At 41.2% G+C, this 22,888-nt stretch overlaps 1 protein-coding gene across 2 annotated transcripts in view; it reads right to left on the reverse strand.

The window, feature by feature from the left end:
• Positions 1-218: 218 nt before the first annotated feature.
• The window catches only part of LOC113140415 (zinc finger protein 850), a 29,577-nt gene continuing 6,907 nt past the window's right edge, over positions 219-22,888 (reverse strand). For both annotated transcript variants that reach the window (XM_026324166.2, XM_026324167.1), the window contains exons 2-5: positions 19,290-22,095; positions 12,925-14,034; positions 10,919-11,778; positions 219-3,604 (exon numbers count right to left, since the gene is read on the reverse strand). In XM_026324166.2, coding sequence (XP_026179951.1) covers positions 3,180-3,604; positions 10,919-11,778; positions 12,925-14,034; positions 19,290-21,868 — 4,974 coding nt within the window. In that variant the 5' untranslated portion in view covers positions 21,869-22,095 and the 3' untranslated portion in view covers positions 219-3,179. The remainder of the gene's footprint in view (positions 3,605-10,918; positions 11,779-12,924; positions 14,035-19,289; positions 22,096-22,888) is intronic.

Consider the following 22,888-nt stretch of genomic DNA (forward strand, 5'->3'; position numbering starts at 1 on the left):
TATAATACTAAGGTATGGATCTCATAATAATGATAAACAAAGTTACAAATATGAGAAAACCTTCTAATTTCCTTCTCCCTTTGGTGAATACATTGAGCTGTAGAAATACGGGTTTGAGGAAGAGACAAAACGGCCATCACTGTGACTGCCATAGTTTCATTCATTTATAATCAATCTACAAAGCTACAGGTTTGTTTTTTGTTTTTTTACATTAGATGAACCACCCCTTTAACCCTTCACCCACCACTCATGTCACTTTTTTTTCACAAAAGTAAAAGTTTGCAGCTCTCATAAGTGAAAACAGCTGAAGATTGTGATCAAGTGACAGGAAACACAATCGTCACATCATTAGTTTTTTTTTAAAAATTCTACTTATCTTTAGTTTGTAGCACAACCCTTTAACTACCGATATATATGAGCAATCAGGCACAGTCAGAAAATACAGAAAAAACAAAATGATTACATGATATACAGTTGCAGAAGAACATAGAGGAGGGCTAAATCACTGACATAATGAACTCGTCTGATGAAGACGCTGCTGGTCTGCAGGCTTGTGTATAATAAACCTGACGTCTGTATTTTATTTATGAGCTTTGTCAGAGGCAAAATGGCTCCCACCATTAGCTTTGTGAATTAAAGAAATCTACAGAGAAAAATAATTAGAGATTTAAAAACAGCGTATCTCATCTGGGGATCAGGTCGGCCATCTGGTAGCTGGTTATGGAAGCTCATTTCTGCCACTTTGGGAAAAACATTTGTTGTCGCGCTATTCAATAGCGTGTTTGGGCTTCTACAGTAGTTATGGCTCAGTAGGTCCCCACTCACTCACTGGAACCTATTGGGAGGTTCAGTAGGTCGTTATCATCTCATAGAGGTTCATTCTCATCATTACATACATTACATCCTTATGTTTAAGCACAGCAACCACTCAGGTGTGTTTAGGTATTAAAACAGCTGAGCTATATTTAGCCATTAAAATGTCTTGGTGATGTTTAGCAACAGGTTGTGACTTGTGTTACATCAGTCTACAACCACCAGAGACCACCAGTAACCATGGGTGAACAATAAATCAATCATAACAACCTCCTCAACTGTGTTTATTTCCATGCTGATGCTGCTAATTGCCACTGGCTCTCATTGCCTCCAGCAGGTGTAGTGGGCCCTACAGAGCTATAGTTATGAGGTGTGTGGATAACGGTTACTAAATAGTAAGACGACAGTGAAATTGGGTTGGTTTTCATTAATGGTTTGTTTTTTATTGTCATGATTTGTTGTAATGTGATGTTAACATTAAGAGTTTGTCCCTCAAAAGAGTCATAAGTCATAAAAGTAATGCTTTAGAATTTATAATACACTTAAAATATATGTAGGAGAAGTGATGTCACTCTGGATCCTGTAAGAAACAAACCCTCAATTAGGACTACATATTTAAAACAAACGTTCTCAAAATTTAGTGTCTCAGACCGATGAGGTTGCATGTGATCATCCTGTGAAACTAAGTCATAATTGAGTTTATCATTATGAAAACATTTTTGTTATTATTAGGAACCATCTTTGAGAAATACAAAAACATTTAATGCATAATTAAGAGATGCTGTCTCATAACTGAGACATAGCTGTGAGACATACAGGATCAATTAAGTATGAGATTCTCCTGATTAATGGTTGGTTCACATTAGTAGAGGTATGACTTAGTATGTCATAAGTCAGATTTGATTATAAGGTAAGTCCTAATAAATAGACAAATATTCTTATATTTAAAAGAAACCTTCAAAATAAAAGTGAAATAGTATCTATTATATAAAAACTTTCATAGTTGCTAACATTTCTTGAAATCATGAAATTGTTTGTCTCAGGATGAAGTTTCTCAGTTATTAGAAACTTGGTCACAAATATGTTACTTTCATAACTACTTAGGGTCTAATTCCTAATTACAAAACCTATGAAAAAAATTGTAAAAAAAATGTGAAGATGTTCTTTGCAAATGTCTATATCATTATTATAAGATACTTTGTCAAGTCAATGAGGAACTCTTACTTTTTATTCAATAATCCATAATTATGAGAAAGTTTCTCTTCACTATATTTCATGATTGACAATTTTCAGAAACACTACTCATAATAATGACTTTCTTTTTCATCGTGATGAAAAACTGCTACATACTAAGTGAACAATTTGTTTATAAAACACAATTCATATGAGGCAGTTTCAAATACTCTGCACACAATTAAACTTTTAAGGAACCGTGAAGAACCTTTGAGGTTTATTTACTAGATACTGTCATCACTATGAAAAAAAAAACAACAATTAAACAAAATTACTACAAGATACTAAAACACTATATTTGGTGGAGGATTTTTTTCGAGTGGCAGACATGAGTTTCTAAAACTCTATAGACGTTAACACTGAAGCTCAACAGAAATGTGTCAGAAATGTTGATTTATTTCAATCCAAAGAGCAGCTTTTTTGAAATCTGTGAAACTACAGCTCTCCATGAAGAACCAGATATTCTGCAACTCCAACTGTCCAGAAATGTCCTACCAGTGTGTCCGGCCACCTTATGTCCTTAAAGGAAAAGGTGGAAATACTTACAAGTTTTGACACCACATCCAAAAGTCCTGCTGTGACCTCAACGCTCCTTCAGTGGGAAGATAAGGACTTCAGTAGTTCAACATGTAAAAACAAGGTTAAGAGTTTTGATAAATTCCTCACACAAAAATCTCCTTTTTTGGTCCATGTTGACATCCTGAAGATAAAAGTAGTCTCAAATGTAATACTGATGATCACAAGAGACAACCATGGAAGGAAAACAAGACCCAGAATCCACCTTCACTCTTCTGTTTATGCTGTTTTGCCACCGGCACACTGATCATCAAAGGAAATAACCTTCCATTTACTGTCACAGAGGCAGTTTGCTGGCTGGTAGTATAACAGTGTTCATGGGACAACACAGAACTGGTCACAGCCAACAATATAGACACTGGTAAAACTATCAGAACCGTCAGTTCAGTGAAGAAAATCTGAGTGTCCACTCATCATCTACAGACAGCTGAGAAACCGAGAGCTTCAAAAAGTCGACTTATATGACATTTCCATCAGGAGAGATCCAGGTTCCAGGTAGAAATGGTGTTTTTCCTCAGGGCAACAAAAGGCAGTGACTGAAGCTTCGGGTAGGATGTTTAGAAAGGTCTGGAGTGGACAGTGGAAAAAGAGGATGCTGTGCCTCTGGACAGCAGTGGACCTCTCCAGTGCACCTTCATGTGGTGCCTCAGGTTGGACCTGGAGGAGAAGTGTTTGTCACACTGCTGGCAGGAGAACGGCTTCTCCTTGGTGTGGATGCGGCGGTGGCAGACAAGGGCCGTGGACACTCTGAAGGATTTGCCGCAGTCAGGGCACTGGTAGCGTTTAGGCTCAGTGTGGATCCGTCTGTGGTTCTTGAGCGACATCAAGTTGGGGAACTCCTTCTGGCAGGAGCTGCAGAAGTAGGTCCCGGTCTTGTGGCTGTTTTTGTGGTTGAGAAGGGAGCTGGCGTGGCGGTAAGACCGTCCACACTGACTGCAGACGAAGCTCCTGGAGCTGCTGCTTGAACTCGCTGGACTCAGATCTAAGAGAGGAGATACATGGGGGTTTTAGTTCAGACTAAATCCAGTTCAGATTGGAAACAGGCACAGAGAAAAACAGTTTGACAGACAGGAAACTGATTTGGAAAGAACTAAAAAGGCCTCAGAGGGGCTGACTGCTGTCATGATAAAAAACACTACACTTCCTAAAACAAGCACATATCCAAAGTCCAGTCAAGTCAGACCAAGTCCAATTTGTTTGTGAAGCAAAAACGTCTCACTGGGCTTCATAGGTCTACAGCCTCAGCAGTTCTCAACCAGCTCAAGCTTTCTGTGTCTCATAATTAATCAGTATTAACTAAGAAAGACTTCAACAATTACAACATATATTTCAGAATTTCACTCTTGCAAAGTCCATATTAAATTACAATACAACATTACAAAAAAAAAGAAAGTACAACATTGAAAGCTCTCTACCACAGACCTCATATTTAAAAGATGATAAAAAAGACCAATAACATGCATATATCTAATACAAATACAGAATCACAAGGTCAGAAAATATGGACATCATAATGGGCCAAAAAACATCATCATGGACCCCTCCCCCCAAAACAAACAAACATAAATAAAACCCATAAAAAATCATTCAAAGCTATTCCACATATTCTATAATACTACAAATGATCTAATGTTTAAAAAACAACATTCCAGTTCAATGAAAAGAGACAACGATGTTTCAGTCTCAGGAGGTCTAACGCTCGGCTGCCATGAAACAGGTTTAATTTGTCTTTTCAGAATAAAACAGAGATCGGCTTGTTAGCGAATATTAATGAACGTTTCAGTTACAACAAAATCACAATAAACTGATAATTTTTGACAAGGTTTGAGTCTCGTGAGACGCTGTCTGCTGGCTGGATTTAAGCTGTGTGACGGAAGGATTTTCATTTTCACTTCACTACCCATGACCTCAAGATATGTGTGGGAAATTTACCATAAAGGGTTATTACACTCAAATTACATGGTTGACTTCAACAAAACCAAAGTAACAACTGATGGAAAATTTGGAGGTACTGGGATCAGGAGATATTGTGTCACAAACAAACTGAACTGATTTAGCAAAATGAATAAATAAAGCTGAATCATACTTTCATTTTATTATTTTATTTTTTATTTTGTTCTATTAACATGATTAATGAGCCAGTTTCCCAGTATTCAGGGTAACAGGGTTTTAATTTAGTTTGAATGTTTGCTCACTAACATGGAGCCAATATTCAATCCAAGTCAACCAGTATCAATAAACCTTACATTCACTCTTGCCATAAGCCATAATTTGATCCTTTAAAACTGGAATGAACAATAGTTGTTTGTAATATGGAATTCCAAATACTGTTGACATGACAGTCCCGCTGGTGTCCACAGTCCTGTAGTTCTTCAGATGTGCTCTTCAGGACCGTGAAGGGCCAGGGCCACTTGTTGACCACACTGAGTTGCAGTTATTGGTTCTGTCATTCTGGGAAGTCCAGGTTTGATTTAACAGCTTCTCTCAGACCTTAAACTACTTTTAGCAATTGAATAAAACTTACAAGCCAAAAAAACTCTGTTAGTGTGTCTGATATCTTAATGGGCAGGGGTGAAAGCTTTTATTTTTTGTCTCACCTACAGAGAAAAGAACAGGACACTAACAGGATTTATGAAATGCTCATGGGTTTTGTGTGGCTGCTTTTAAAAATAGTTTGACCAGCTACAAACTAGACATCTGTAGATATTATTTCATTTCAATACTTATTGGTTACTGGTCACTTGGGTGCTGATTTAGACCTCAACTCACTAACTTGATCTTGCAGAGAAAAAAAAAAGTGCATGTTTATTTACTTTATTTATTGCCAGAATCAATCAAATAATTAGAGTCAAATGAAAATACCAGAATTTTCTTTTCAAATTTGTATACTCTGTCAACTGTACAAGCTAAAGTTCTCCTCAGGTCATTAATTTCCCAAAAACAATTAGCACAAAAAAGAAAGTGAGAAGAATATATAATCAATATCTGTAGAACATCTTATAAAAGGGTCATACCAGTGTATTGGCCCAGTAACCACATCACTGCCAATGTCCAACAATCACCTCATTCATTCATCAGTTCTTCTGGAAACTGGCGTCACTTCATTTATATTAAAAATCTATCTACATGAGATAATCCATCAACACTGGTCTTTAGTCCCATATAAAAACATTCACAACACCACCAAAGATGGATTAATCCTACACTAAAGTAGTCCCCAACAGATGCATTAAAGCCTCCTGCTTAATAAGAAATTACAGTGACATTTCTATTGTCACCCAGCTGGACTGTAGCACATAGAAATCTCATTTTGTCTGTTTCTCTGCAGATTTCTGATGAGACACTAATGAAGTGGACAGCTCAGTCAGCTCAGATGAGATCTATCTTCATAAAAGTGCCCTGGACTTTTTATACATTAGGAACTCGTTGGGTTTTGTGATGGCGATACGAGATTCTCTAATGCAAACATAAACTTCCTGGGCTCTTTCACAGTAGAAGTCCTGCAGTGTCACATACTTTTTCTTGATGTGTCAGATGCTAAGCAGCTGGACCAGTTTCACTGTGAAGCAGCTGAACATATACAGGGTTTGTGAGGATGAAGTGCTAACTCGTCTAAAAACTGCCTGTAGCTGCTTCTTAGAGAATCATGAAGCAGGACTAAATACCTGGAATCTAAAGACCTGTAAAGGTTGCATTTAAGTGATTAAAGTTATATCTTATCCCTTTTCATAATAATTTGTGTTCTCAAATTTTTAAAATACATACATTAAATTGTGGATAATTATGAATTAGTACAATGTCAAATAGCGCCTTGCCTCCCATTCAAAAGCTTACAAGATTTTTTTTTTAAAACTTCCACTTGGATGGATAAACATCGACTGATGATTGGTATTGTCAAAATTGTCAGTACTGTATGAATTTGACTTGAATCAAGCTCGACCACAAGCAGAACTGTCACTTCCTCCATTTTCTGCATGGTTACCTTGGAAACCACTCTTAAGTTTAGAGATGACACATGATATCCAATTTTATATTTTAAATATGTTGTAATTGTTTCACCGGCCTGATCTTTGTAAAACCTTCTGTCAGCCTGCAACTGTATTTGAGCTTCAATATATTTTAGTGTTCGCACTTTTAAATATTCTTTCAACTAAGTCGGTAAAAAGTCAAAAACAATTCTTGAGTATTGGGGCCAGATGAGAAAAGGTTGCCCAAGCTACAGTATTTGAACATCGTGTTTTCATCAGATACACATCATGTGACCAAGAAGGTTCATCTAGAGACCTAAACCTCTAGAGACAAAATCATCCAAAATATGTTACATACAACATGTGAAGTCTGAGAAGCACATATTAGCTCCAGATCAGTCATTTTCCACCAAGTTACCTTTTTAACTTTAGCTTTAGAATTTATTGCTGATAAAATGCAGATGAGTCATTCACTGAATCTAAAAATATCATGTAAAAAAACAAACAAAAAAAAACAAAACATTTGGCTCCTTCTCAGTAAGTTCTACTAAAGTTGTAACTAATGGTTATAGCTGTTTTAATGGCTAATGGTCTATGACATAAGTTCATAGGGCTTATTAGAAAGTGAGAAACTCATGAGCATTTACAAACCTTTAATATCCCTTATAAAAGCTCACCCCGTCACCCAAGACTCCCAATTTTCTTTTAACAAGCATTTTGTCTTGATATTTTGGATGAACTATGTTTCTGTTGCTGTCAGCAGGACTGATCTATTGAGTTTGTCAAGTTTGGTCACATGCTATGTACCTGACGTAAGATGCAGATGTAATATTGAATCATACAACGGCCAATGCTGTCGAAGGAGAATGGATTGAAAACACTGACCTCCACTGGCTTTTTTTCAGCTATTTATTTTCAGTACTCAGCAGTAAGGGTTATAGTATATGGACAAGTTTTTCTGTTAAGAAATGAATTATCAAAACATAGTTTATAAAAGTGTATAGTAAGCATTACATATATATATGCAAAGAAACAAAAAGTTAGAACTTAAAACATAAAAGGGGTTATAGTTGTTCCAAACCAAACTTCTTTAAAAACTACTTGAAATGCAGGTGTCCACTCTGAAAAACTTAAAAAAAAAAAAAAAAAAAAAAAAATCAAACATGGTGGTGGAAATGCAAAAATAAAAATAGAAAATGTACAGTTATTATTTCTGTGTTCTAGATCAATATCACATTGACTCCTACAGCACTTGACGGTCACTGCACGGCTTTGACTTTTTCTCTTTTTTTAAAACTAGCACCAGTGCTCCTGAAAATGCTGACAAACCGTGTTTTTTTTTTGTTTTTTTTTTTAAAACACACACAGAGGCTTCCAAATAGCCAAAAAAATGCATTTAAATAAAAAAAGGGGAAAAATATCACCAATAAATACAAGAGGTTACCATAAGAGTGTAACATAAAAAAAAAAAAGGTTCAAATGTTGAGGACTGAATGCGCTCCAAATAAAGAGGAGAATCACCGAGTCGTCGTCTATCAGTGTGAGTTTGATTTTTGTGAAAAAGAAAAGAGGGAAGGACGAGGAAGTGAAGGGCTTGGAGAAGATATAAATATGGAAGAGAGGGCTTGACTGAGAAATACCATCACAACATCAGGTAAAAGGCAAGAAAAACACTTTCCATTGTGTAGTTACAGTTCCTTAAATTTTCACACATTAGAACAAAGTAACATCTCAGTGGAGCCCAGTTTTCAACAGTCCATCTCCACAGAACGGGGGATTGTGGGTAGAGGGGGTTGGGGGGGGGGGGGTCAGGTGGGTGTTTTACATCAACACAGCTCTAAACTCACACATCCTAAAGACTAGCGCCGTCCATTACAAGTGTTAATAATCATAATATAAATAAATGCATTACTACAATGATCTGTCGTCTTTTTTCCTTCTTATAAAAGAGTTACTGTAGATAATACAGTCAGAAATACGATTACAATACGGGATCAAACAAAACATGTCGGCTCAGGCCGAAGAATATACAACTTTCTTTAGTTGTGTTTTTAGTCATCCATGTGGTTTCGGTCTGTGCCTCCTTTTTTTTAGCCTACAACCACGTGCAGCTGGTTTTTGAGTAGTACAGTAACAAGTTTGAGACAGATCAGGGCGGGCGAGAAGAGGTGGGGGGGGGGGGGTCTGTAAATGTAATGGTGAAGAGAGAGATTCACCACTCGTTCACACATACTGACTCACAATGTTGGTCATAGAAAAAAGCTGGTGCCACCCACCAAGACAGAAATAGTTCATGTCCCAAGGTGGGGTGGGGGTCTGGGGTCTGGATTAATGCAGATGTGCTCTGGTGGAGTGACAACCAACAGCATTTGTTTGGATTCCCTGGTGAAACTGAAGCAGTTGTTTTACATAAAACTGGATGGATTAAAGCTGATGGTCAGTGGTGTTAACAAGTGGTCTGGATTTGACAGAAATGATGCAGTCAGCAGATTTTGCTGGCAGAAAGCTGCTAGAGTAGTGTGATTAAAATTGTGATGCTAGCAAACCATAAGAAAGTTCAGAGTTGCAGATTCTAAAAGGTTCATATCACTTTGCTCCCCCTAACTTCTGTTATTGTCCTTGTGCTCACCACAGCCCACCGCGTCCCTTCTGTCATTAGAAATCCAGCTTGTCGATAAATGATCTAATTGCCCTGCAAACAGGTAGCTTTAAATTCAAGTCACTTGCACCAGTTGAAACTAGTTGATTGTCTAAAGTACTATAGACTGGTGCAAGCCTATTTGATTAGATGTGAGGCGCCCAAATTAGACTGAGCTGTACTGTCAAGGTCAACATGTACCCGAAGTGATCACATTTTATCAAGAGCAAAATGACCTTTTGCTTGGAAACAGTTCTGAAAATCTTTGTCAAACGGCAGTGTAGTAGCAACTCTGGAGAGCTGTCCAATTTGTGTTGAACATGTAATTTTTGATGAAAGAGACTGTCACCGTTAATGGCTTCACAGTTTTCTGAAAAATAACTACTGAGATATGAGGGGGAAAACAATGTATGAAAATACATCACTCAGGAAATGAGAAACCTGTTCTACTCTATGCCAGTGTAGTGATGAAACAACATCCAGCTGCTCATTCAGAGCCAGGCATGCAGGTTACACTGTTAATATTCAACCTGTATATGTGAATGAGGTGTCAGGGAGTGGTATGACAGGGAAGCTACAAGAATATGAACTTCATCTTGGTGCTGCAAGACACACACACAAAAACACAGCTGCCTTTAACCAGACTGAAATGTTCTGTCTTCAGTTTGAAAAGCTCCCAGGAATCCATTAAGGTACAAAAAAGCAAGGGGGGAAAAGGAAAAAAAAAAAAAAACCCACCTTCACCAGCATATCCACTGCACCTGCATGTTGGTCACTAAAAACAAAGACCTTATGTAGACTGAATACGGTTAGAAAACACTGACAAAGGCCATGAGAAAGGATTTCAACAACACAAAACTCCCTATAAACAGTATCAGAAACAGGCTGAGGGTGGAAACAGACAAATCAACTGAAACACTGGACCAATTACCTCCTGTGAGTGAAATGGAAAAGATAGCTCAGTACGCAACCTCCTCATACCTTCATGTGGACGCTCACAGCAGCTCTGCCCCGACAGTCAGCCTGTCATAAAGTCATTACCACAGGAGTCTTTAGGAGCTGGTCTTTATAATAAACAGTCTGATTACAGCTCAGTCTCTGCAGATGTGGGAGCCCTGCCATCAAATTTCACATCAATGTCTCCAGAGCAAGAAAGGTTCAGGAACCTCAACTTTACAGGGCAACATGCAGTAGGGAGTAAGGCAGGTGTACTGAAGTCCATGCAGCTCTTAAACACTAGATCAGGTCTGTCTACAGTCCACGTCTGTCTGCCCATTTGCCTCTTAGTCAGTCTGAACAGTCAAGACAGTTGTATAACCAGAGCCTTGTGAGAACATCAATGAAGGCTGCTCAGTTTGAGAAAGCTTAGGAAAGATGCTGAATGTGTGTCAGCGACAGTGTATGTGTGTGTATACATCCTCCATTTTCTGTGTGTGCAGCATCCATTTTGTTTTCTCCCTCCTGCTGTCAGTCTATGGTCTGTCATGTAGGATTTGGACTGAGTCTAAGCACCTTTTTCTTCACACACACTACAGCCACACATGGAAATGAGGAAGAGGAGGGTGAGCAAGAGGAAAGGTTTTTGCACCTCCAGCAACCTTGGCATATGACTGGCTCCCTCCCTCCCCTTGACTTGCCCAAACCCCCTCCCCCCATCCCTTAGCTTATATGAAGGGGCCGCCGGGCATACCCAGAAAGTTGGGCGCACTCATGGCCATGGGAGGGGGCGCCGTTGAGCTGCTCCAGTGCACCTTCATGTGGTGCCTCAGGTTGGACTTGGAGGAGAAGCGTTTGTCACACTGCTGGCAGGAAAACGGCTTCTCCTTGGTGTGGATCCGGCGGTGGCAGATGAGTTGGGTGGAGACACGGAAGGATTTGCCGCAGTCAGGGCACTGGTAGCGTTTGGGCTCAGTGTGGATCCGTCTGTGGTTTTTGAGAGACATCAGGTTGGGGAACTCCTTCTGGCAGGAGCTGCAGAAGTAGGTCCCGGTCTTGTGGCTGTTCTTGTGGTTGAGCAGGGAGCTGGCGTGGCGGTAAGACCGTCCACACTGGTCACAGACATGGGACTTGACCTCACTGTTGCCCCCACGGCTGCAGGTTCTGGCCATGCTGCCTGGGTTGAGTCCTTGCTCTTGCATCAAGGTGAGGTCTAGGCCTGACCCCCAGCCCAGCTCCTGGGAGCCCCCCGGTCGAGGCTGCTGGGATCTGGGCTGACGTGGCTGTGGTGCTTGTCCATGGGTGATCTCCATGTGGAGCCTGAAGCTGGCCTGTGTAGGAAAGGCTCTTTGGCAGGACCGGCATGTCAGCTCCCGCTGTTTCTGGTGGACGCGTCGGTGGTTGTAAAGCTGGGAGGAAACGCGAAAGGCCTTGCCGCAGTCATGGCAACGGTGGCGCCGCGTCTCAGAGTGTATGCGGCGGTGGTTCTTCAGGGCAAGGAGGTTAGAGTAGGTCTTGAGACACACAGCGCAGTGGTAGATGCCAACAGTGTGGGTGTTCTTGTGGTTGAGGAGGGAGCTGGCATGGCGGTAGGAGCGACCGCACTGATCACATCTGTGCAGAGACAAACAAAAAAACAAGAGGCACAAGGGGATAAGAAGAGGAGAAAAAGGAAAGAAAAAGGGAGATTAGAAACAGTAGATAGTAGCTTGTTTTCAATGTTCTAAGTAACTGGTTACCACTTTTTTTTTTTAAATTACTGCAAATTTTAACTACTAATTTAAGATGTTGCACATACAGGTATATGATCTGAAATCCGGCTTAAACGTTTTAAAGACTACTACAAAGTGGTGTACCATTTAAAGTTACGAGCTCAAGACAGGTCATGGGGAAAGACTGCTGGGTGGGGGTTGGGAGGAACATGGGAGAAACTACAAACAACTCAGATTCTTGTAGGGAACTGGAAGGTATCTGCCGCTCCCTGCACTGCACAAGTAGACACAAGCATTAAACAGCTTCTTTCACATCTGAAAGCATTTCAAAAAACCTTCTGTCAAAGCTTTCTTTTGGGGGAATACTAAATTCCAAATGTAGGGATGAAAAACAAACATGCCCAAAGAACCATGTCAGACTGTAGTTACTTGCAGCTACTGCGCTGGCATTAACTCTTACAAATAGTAACCTCTAGACGTGCAGTGCAGCTAGCTCCAAATACTTCCTACGCTCCCTGTGATTTCAGTTTGCCACAACATCAAAATGCAAGAGCCCCATCACATAACTGCAATTTCTAGTCTTATAACTGGCTAGCAGCATGAGACTACCTGAAGAAAACAAACACAAACAAATCAAAGACTACAATCAAAATCATAACAAAAATAAAGAGCACACAACATCAATACTTGAAATTTTGCTAATATGCTTCACACAAAAAAATACTTAAATCTGTGTCAAAGATTGCTAACAAAACAAAAGCATAAAAACATTACATCTCAACATGAAGTGTTTGTAGGTAGCCTAAAAAAACTGAAGTGTGTGATATATGCTAACTGAAAGCAAACGGGGTTGACTTATCTGGTCTCTCCACTAATTCAATTTGTCCAAACTTCAGAAAAATCCGAATTCCGGCACGCGTATGGTCCCAAGGAAGCCGGATTGGAGATCATATACCTGTAATAGACATGTAGAGACCTAAATTTATCTTCACTACTTTTTTTTTTCTTTCCAACTTCGAAGAATCACAAACAACTGACGAGAACTCACGTGTACCGACACTCTTCGCCCTCTCCCGTGGGTGCAGTGGCCTTCCTCCTGACTTCCATGCCTACCTGGTTGTCCCCGCAGCGGTGCCTGGCCAGACCGGATCTCCCCTGGAAACTCTTCCCACAGGTGGGGCAGCCAAAGGGTGTAGCACCCTCCTCGTGGACCTTCTGGTGATTGCGGAGGAACCTGGCCAGCCGGAAGGCTTTCCCACAAGTGTGGCAGATGTGCTTCTTTCGCTGTGTGTGGATGCGCATGTGGTTGCGTAGTGCCATGTAGTTGGTGTAGGGCTTGTCACAAAAGTTGCACCGGAAGTTGCCAGTCTTGTGTGTGTGCTTGTGGTTCAGCAACGAGCTTGCATGTTTGTAGGCACAGCTGCACAGGTCACAGGCATAGGGTCTCTCATCAGAGTCCAGGTCCACAGAGCTTCTCTCCATACTGATGTTGGTGGAACTGTTGGTGGAGGAGGATGAGGGCAGGTGCTGGGCTGGACAGTCGTGGGCTGAAAGCTCATCAGCTGTGGCAAATCCCTCACAGCAGCCATCACACTCAAAATCCATCTGGGCCCCAGGCCCTTGTGGGCCTTTACACAGGCCAGCTGTAGTGTGGGTAGCTAGCTGCCTCTGGGTGCGGAAGCCCTTGCCACACTCTTGGCAGTTGTGTTTTTTCTGGGCAAAGTGTAGACGTAGGTGGTTTTTCATTGCCAGTCTGTTGGGGTATGTAGAATTGCAAACATTGCAGTGGTATTCCCCAATTTTGTGAAGGTTCTTGTGATTGGCCAAGCTGCCTGCATGGCGGTATGTCTTACCACATTCCTCACAGGCAAAAGGTCGACGTCCACTTTCAGCTGGGTCAAACTTCTGGGGTCTGGAAGTTCCAGCTGAAGAATAGGGCTTTTTGAAACCCTGATGGCTGTATTTGACTCCCATTACCTGTCCCTTCGATGACTCGCCTCTCATAGTCTGCATTTGAGAGGGGTCTGGCTGCTGGAATCGGGAACCATTGGGGCCAGTCCGAACAAGACCTTTGGCCCGATGCTCCTCATGAAGACGGAGGTGGTTGATCAGTTGCTTTTGGATCTTGAAGGCCTTCCCGCATTCTTCACACTTGTGCCTGTTGCAGGAATGAGCAGAAAAAGAAAACAACAGAATATCTGTAAATAAATGATTTAATAAACTTCAACTAATATCAGGGTAGGAGCGATATTAGATATTGAAGTTTGTGGAAGTGACTATTTTAAGCATTCTGCAGAAGAAAAAAAAAAGACAAAATTCCCTACACCATTCATCTCCAAATTGTTCTCAAGTATCGCCAATCGACAACTGAACTGAAACTCAAAAAACTACAATGGTGAAAGATGAAAACTTAAATACTTTTAATACTTTATCAGCCAAAGTGATGCATCAGTTGTGCTTTCTATGTGTCCACAATATCAAATGCCCAAAAATGTATCTTTTTTTTTTTGTATTTGTTTCATGCACAAATACCACAGTCTAGTCCTCTATGCTCATGTCGTATTTTAACAATGGTGAAAGGTAACTAAGTACATATACTCAAGTACTGTACTTAAGGCCAATTTTCAGGTGTTCTTTACTTGAATATTTTCATTTCTGCTACTTTACACTGTCTTCACTACATTTCAGAGGACACTATCGTACTTTTACTCCACTACATTTATTTGGGTGCAAGGCAGGGTACACCAGCCCACCACAGTAAAACGTTTATATTCACACTAAACTACAACTCCTAGTGTAACACAAGTGAAAATGCTACCCAAAAAAAAAAGAGCTATACTGCAGACTTCAACGTGCAGGTAATAAAGTCTGCAGGTGAAATAAATTTTGGAGTGAGTGTTGGCATTCAGGAGGACACTCCGCTGCAGCTCACTCGTGCTCGATGTTGGCAGAGTTGTTTAATTTTACTTGTCATAATCCAATAATATTTTATACATTCATGTAAAATAAAATAAGATATTAAGATAAACTTTATTAATCCCTAAGGGGATTCAGATAAATGTGATATATGCCATTCTGCACAATGACTATTTTTACTTTTGCTACTTAGTAGCTTTTGATGCTAGCTTCCTTCACCAACTGAGGAAGTTCAACCTGCCACAGGAGCTGCTGAAACAGCTCTACTCTGCCATCACTGAATCCATCCCCTGAACTTCTATAACTGTCTGGTTCAGCTCAGCTACCAAATCTGACCTCAGAAGACTATATCGGATAGTCCGCACTGCTGAGCAAATCACTGGTACAACACTACCTACTCCCCAAGAACTGTACTTATGTGAGCAACTGTGTGAACTTTTGTTTACTGAGCAAAAGGGCTAAGAAAATCACTCTGGACCCCTCACATCCAGCCCACTCCCTCTTTGAACTGTTTCTGTCTGGTGGACCCTACAGAGCACCGCTCACTAGAATGGCCAGGCACAGAAACAGTTTCTTCCTTCAGGCAATCCATTTTTTATACATTACTATTTATACATTTATACACTTATTTATGTAACACACATACTTAGTTTACATTTTGAATTTGCACATAATATACTTGTACTAACAAAACTGTCTATGATAATATACCTGTCCAGACAATTGTCAATTTGTACATTATTATTCCCTATTTACTTCTATTTTTATTCTTTAATCTGTTTTTTTTGTCCCGTTACTGTCATCTTGTTGCACTGTGGAAGCTTCTGCTTCTGTTACAAAAACAAACTCCTTGTATGTGTAAACACGCCTGGCAATAAAGCTCATTCTGATTCTGATATTTTGTACTTACGCAAAATTTAGAATGAAGACTTTTACCTGCAACAGAGTAATATTACATTGTGGTATTTCTGTTTTGTTTTGTTTTTTTCCCTTACAACACCTGGTGAACAAGCAAAACACAAACTTAAGGAAAAGCAAATACCTGGTGCTCTGTTCACTCAGTTAAACCTGTACAATGCATGTTATTCTGATTGTAGTGAAGTCTCGTGAATGTGAAGAAAAAAAAAAGAAAAAAAAAAGGTAAATGTATGTAGGTACGACTTGAGTGCAATGAGACCTGTATATAAAAATTTGAATTAGACTTTAAAGACTGGCCCTCTAATCAAGCACCTGTCCAGCAGATGGGATGCTGTTGTCAGCAGAGATGAGAGGATGATGCCACAGAAGCTGCTAGTTTATTGGAAGATCATGGGCCCTGCTAATTCAAATCTGAAAGTGCTTACCTGACATGGTGAAAGTATGAAACAAGGTGAAGTTGCCACCATTGTTTTAAGTTAATTTGCACAGACACCTGTTATATAATTAATCCAATTACAGTGAGAAAGTAAAGCTCAAAACAAACTAACTGTAAGGTCCATGCACATTTATGGTAACAGTATTTTTAGAAGCATTATTAGGTACTTTTTCTGGTGCTCTGTATCAGCAAGTACTAAATGCAGGTACTCAAACTTCGTCTGGGGAAAAAAAGTGGTATGGGCGCATCCCTAATTTCTAGGACAAGAGTCCTATATGGGTTTTTCCTATGGCCTATGCCGATTATTAAAGAGCAGTGCAGCCGAAGTCCAATTTATGATGCCACTGCTTTTTGGCCAATATGTTGGGACAACTTTCTTTTAGTGGGTATTTACTCTTTCTGTCAAAAAAACAAGCAGAACTCTAGGATCAGACTTGTATGTGTCCTCCGCTCCTAAGCAGAATGTGACATTTATACAGTGCCTTATAAAAGTGCTCTTTCTGCTGACTCCATCTTGCTCTCTCCATTTCTCTCCCTCTCTACTTCCTTATGCTGTCAACCAAATAGCAGACTTATGATCCAATCACAGAATCTATGATCCAAAAAAGGTATAACTTGATCCATTTGATTTAAAATACAGTGGGTACAGAAAGTATTCAGACCCCTTTAAATTTTTCACTCTTTGTGTCATTGCAACCATTTGCCAAAATCAAAAAAGCTCATTTTATTTCTCATTAATGTACACTCAGCACCCCATCTTGACAGAAAAAAACAGAAATGTAGAAATTTTTGCAAATTTATTAAAAAAGAAAAACTGAAATATCACATGGTCATAAGTATTCAGACCCTTTGCAGTGACACTCATATTTAACTCACATGCTGTCCATTTCTTCTGATCCTCCTTGAGATGGTTCTGCTCCTTCATTGGAGTCCAGCTGTGTTTAATTAAACTGATTGGACTTGATTAGGAAAGGCACACACCTGTCTATATAAGACCTTACAGCTCACAGTGCATGTCAGAGCAAATGAGAATCATGAGGTCAAAGGAACTGCCCAAGGAGCTCAGAGACAGAATTGTGGCAAGGCACAGATCTGGCCAAGGTTACAAAAGAATTTCTGCAGCACTCAAGGTTCCTAAGAGCACAGTGGCCTCCATAATCCTCAAATGGAAAAAGTTTGGGACGACCAGAACTCTTCCTAGACCTGGCCGTCCAGCCAAACTGAGCAGTCGTGGGAGAAGAGCCTTGGTGAGAGAGGTAAAGAAGAACCCAAAGATCACTGTGGCTGAGCTCCAGAGATGCAGTAGGGAGATGGGAGAAAGTTCCACAAAGTCAACTATCACTGCAGCCCTCCACCAGTCGGGGCTTTATGGCAGAGTGGCCCGACGGAAGCCTCTCCTCAGTGCAAGACACATGAAAGCCCGCATAGAGTTTGCCAAAAAACACATGAAGGACTCCCAGACCATGAGAAATAAGATTCTCTGGTCTGATGAGACCAAGATTGAACTTTTTGGCGTTAATTGTGAGCGGTATGTGTGGAGAAAACCAGGCACTGCTCATCACCTGCCCAATACAATCCCTACAGTGAAACATGGTGGTGGGAGCATCATGTTGTGGGGGTGTTTATCAGCTGCAGGGACAGGACGACTGGTTGCAATTGAAGGAAAGATGAATGCGGCCAAGTACAGAGATATCCTGGAAGAAAACCTCTTCCAAAGTGCTCAGGACCTCAGGCTGGACCGAAGGTTCACCTTTCAACAGGACAATGACCCTAAGCACACAGCTAAAATAACAAAGGAGTGGCTTCGGAACAACTCTGTGACCGTTCTTGACTGGTCCAGCCAGAGCCCTGACCTAAACCCAATTGAGCATCTCTGGAGAGACCTGAAAATGGCTGTCCACCAACATTCACCATCCAACCTGACAGAACTGGAGAGGATCTGCAATGAAGAATGGCAGAGGATCCCCAAATCCAGGTGTGAAAAACTTGTTGCATCATTCCCAAGAAGACTCATGGCTGTACTAGCTCAAAAGGGTGCTTCTACTCACTACTGAGCACAGGGTCTGAATACTTATGACCATGTGATATTTCAGTTTTTCTTTTTTAATAAATTTGCAAAAATTTCTACATTTCTGGTTTTTTCTGTCAAGATGGGGTGCTGAGTGTACATTAATGAGAAATAAAATTAACTTTTTTGATTTTGGCAAATGGCTGCAATGACAAAGAGTGAAAAATTTAAAGGGGTCTGAATACTTTCCGTACCCACTGTATAATTCTAACTGCTTAATGAGTTACTATGGGTAATGCAGTCAGACAATACCATCTGACACTACTTTCTCATGTGAACCTGGTTGTTTTCTTTGGGGGGGAAGAAAAAAAAAAAAAAAAAAAAAGTTCGTGAAGGTTTGCCTAATTCACTATCCATAAATGTATAGTAAATTTACATCCTTGTGTAACAGCAAATATATGTAATTTGATTAGTAACTTAGCAGTGTTTACGTTTAGCCATGTGTTTATGCTGATGTATGCAAATTAGCCATGTGGAGCAACATTACATTTAATGTAAAAACTTAAGCAGAAGTGTAGTTCACAAAGAAGTATAATAGCAGTGATTTACAATACAGCATGTTATTTCTATTTCATCTCTACTTCAACTAAAGTGAGTTAGCTAATTACCTGGCGAGTGCACAACTACGCCTACTAACTTTAAGAATAAGTTTAACCCATTATTCATAGTCTGAACAGTCAACAACTCCATTTGCTAAAGTTACCTTTTCAGCTTACTTGTGGCTTTAATCTCCACCATGAATTCCACTGCAACTTTCTTCTTCTATATTGCTTTTATTACAGATCACAACAACAACAACAACAACACAGGGCTGCCAGCAGATGCGCATGCCTGTTAATCCACTTAAATGCTCAGCCACTGGCTGATGCTAATTATTTTAAAAATGGTGAAAATAGGCCTGATTAATAGGTAGACCTCTAAACGTAAGCAACACCCGTTTACCCCAATGCCAAACATATATTATGTTCCTAATTGTGTGTCTACTATTAACTTCAGTTTACTAAAATGTGTAAAATGTTGCATTATCTTTAAATTCAGAACATGGAATCAATCAAAAATGGAACTTGGGACTTACCTCTTTAGATCAAAGTGGGTCCTTTGGTGATTTTTGAGAGCCAGCAGATTGTAGTAGCGTTTCTGGCACACCAAGCATCGGAAAACACCAGTCTTATGGGACTTCTTGTGATTAAGGAGTGAGCAGGGGTGTCTGTATCCTCGTCCACATTGGTCGCACTTGTGGGGTTTGTCACTTTGGTCAACCATAGGCCTACGTCCATCACTGCCAACATCACGGCTTCCTCCGGCAACTCCACCACCTACGCCATCACCTCCAGATGTACCTTTGGCTCCATTCAGGCCCTGCTTGTTCAGTGAGACGGACTGATTCTTACCAGGGCATAGGTGGGTAATCAGGTGGTGGCGGTCAGCAAAAAACATGCCACAGTCTACACAGATGTGGTTGCGTCCGTCCATCTTGTCATTGCCATTAGCTGAGCTGCCTCCAATACCCTGTTGCTGACCATCTGGCCTTTGGGGGCCATGGACTAACTGGTGATTCAGGAGATCTTGCTTTCTGGAGAAGCTCTGGCCACAGGTGGAGCAGATCATCCTCCAATCCCCAGGTCCCAGGTTAGAAGGTCCTGGCCCTGTTGGGTTATTAGCATGGCTACGCAGGTGGCTCCTGAGAGCTCTGAGGCTAGCATAGTGGTTGCCACACACTGAGCACTGATATACTTCACCATCATCATCATCATCTTTGTCATTGCTCCCCATTCTCTTGCCTCCACTTTGGGAGTACTGTCGTTGGCTGCTACCTTCTTTCATGCTCCCGGAGCTTCCAGCAGACAGCGAGGTTCCACTGGAGCTGTGATAATTCATGTTTCCCATAAAACCATTGGACATATTGCCTTGCTGTTGTGGCTGCTGCTGGCCACGGCGTGGACACATGTGTGATTTGATGCCAGATACATCCCCATACATCTCACCACAGTCGGCGCACACATGTCTGTCGGCCTGACGGTGAGTAGAGTTGGTCTGGGAAAGTGAGCTACCATCAAAGCGATCATGAAACTCAAGAGAGTCTAACCCACTGCTGTGGCCACCATCTGGCACAAAATGGGCAGCATCACCAAGATTTCCTGGCAGTGAGATTGGAGTGGTGGCACCACTACCCTCCTGCACGTAGCTTTGTTGGGAATCTAAAGTTAGTGGCTCCGGAGAAAGCCAGTCATTGCTGTCATTATTAATAGACTGGTTTGAGGGACGACCTTTGTGGCTTCGCAGGTGGCTGTGTAGCGCTGCCAAGTGAGGGTACTGTTTACAGCAGATGGTGCACTGATAGTGGCCTGTCTGATGGCAGCGTTTGTGATTGACTAAGCTTCCTGCATGACGGTAACTTTTGCCACATTCTCCACACTTAAACCGCCTCTCTCCATCATCAGGTGAATTGGCCTGGGGCACACGGCCTCCAGAGGGAGAAGACACAGAACCCTGTGATCCAGAACTTAATGTGTCTGAGTTGAGGAGGGAGCTGTCTTGGCCATGGGGTGCAGGGTGTGGATCATGGGTTAGATAGTGGACTTTCAAGGTATCCAAATCAGGGTGTCCTGCGCCACAGTATGCACATGTATAAATTGGATTGTTGACTGGAGGGCCCATTATGGGATCATAGGGACCTCTTTTCTCACTGGGGAGGGGTGGCAAGGGAAGTGGGTCCCCTAGGGCAGGGGTGTATGCTGGAGATCGAACCGCACTCAGATTGTGTGGCATGATGCCTGGGAAACTGCGTGGCAGGCCAAGGGAGGGTGAGGCTGTGTTGTGCAGCAGGATATGCTCTTGGAAGTCTGCCTTATTTGGCAGAGCTACCTGACACAAATGGCAGAAACACGAGGTTGTGTCGTTGCTTTGGGACGATTGGGTGCCGCTGCTGCGCTCCGAATCATGGAGGCTGCTGCTGCTACTGCTGCTGCTTACCATGGATGCCCCAGGGGTCTTGAACTTCGAATGAGTTCTCTCGTGGCTGTTTAGGGCAGCCAGATTGCTAAATTGTTTGAAACACACAGAACACTTAAAAGTTCCTTGTTGGTGACACTTCTTGTGGTTCACCAAACTACCGTGGTGTCGGTAGGTTCTATCACACTGATCACACTTGAATGGCCTGTCCCAAGCGTCGTCAGATTCAGGGGAGCCTTTTTTTCCGTGGTCGTCTGTCTCGTGGCTTTGTAGGACACTATGTCCCATACCACTGTTATTCAAGTGGGAGCGCCCAAACCCGTCAGAGAGGTCTTGGGCGAGACCGTAGTCCCTCTCGTCCGGGCCTGCTTCTTCTGATACTTCTTCACTCTCTTCTTCTGTGTGCGCACTACTGGGGGACAATGTATGGATACGGAGGTGGTTTTTTAACGCCACTGCATTAGGCAGGGTACGGGTACAAACGGGACACTGAAATGAACCTACTTCGTGAGATTTTTTATGATTTGCTAGGCTAGCTGCGTGCTTGTAAATTCGACCACACTGTTCACATTCAAAACGTCCACTTTCTTCTTGCTGATAATGTGCTTTCATATGCTCTAGAAGACTTGGAGTACTCGGGCAAACCATATCACACTCTTTACAGGGGAAACCCTTGGCACGACTCATATCATGCATTGCCATAGTACTCTACAGCAAATCTGTTGGAGGGAATCACGGTTCACAACAGAGCAATGAACAGTGATGTCAAGGAGTAGGTGGAGGAAGCAATGAGGCTTAGCTCTTCAGTTGAGGGTAACAAAAGTTGCCATATTCTCCCCAGGAGCCATCCAGCCAGGCAAGTCCAGCCAATCAGGGCCCACCTGGGAGGTGGTGGGCCTGCGGGGGACACACCAGCCAATGAGGTATCACTGTGGAGACATGGAGAAAAAGAGGGTTACTCTACATAATTCCAATGGCAATCTATACAAAGGCTTTTTAAAAACTTTGGAGCAGTGAAGTAGTAAATTTTGTGCAGGGTAGGTAATATTGTCAGAATATTTTTTATAACTTGTTTTTTTTTTTTGTTTTTACATTTTAGAAGTACACAGTCTAAACACACAATTTATTATATCATCCAAACAATTATCAAAAATATTCTTGAGGTTCAGTTTCCCAAATATGAGCATCTTTGGATTGCTTTATATCTTTGTGGTTTGAACTGACAGAAATAAAAAATTTCCAGCAATGTGAAGATGTCACCTCAGACCACTAGAGCTTGTGACCCATTTTATGTTGCACAGACTTCCTATTTCATCAGTTATTATGAATACAAAGCCATTAATCAATAATAAAGTCAATGAAATCAAAATGACATTAACTACTCTAACTGTGCAAGTCTGAGAACAACTTGGTGTACTGTCAGAGCAGCAGCAGATAGGCTGAAGATGGACAGATATCTGTGGATGTTTAATTTTTTTGTCAATTAAGATAAAACTAAATACCATTGGTTATTGTACTACTGACGAAAAATAAATAGAGGGAACTTCAAGATATCACTCTGGCCACTTATTATTTTATAATTTCCAGAATTTTGTAAATAAAACAATCATTAGGAAAGATAATATTCTGCTTACTTAATAAGCAATTCATTAGCAAATGGAAGACATACCCTAACTGTTTCTAGAGTCTAGTGTAGTCCAGTCCAAAACTGGAGAACTTAAT

This window comes from Mastacembelus armatus, chromosome 8 (genome assembly GCF_900324485.2).
Source record: "Mastacembelus armatus chromosome 8, fMasArm1.2, whole genome shotgun sequence".
NCBI classification, from domain to species: Eukaryota; Metazoa; Chordata; class Actinopteri; order Synbranchiformes; family Mastacembelidae; genus Mastacembelus; species Mastacembelus armatus.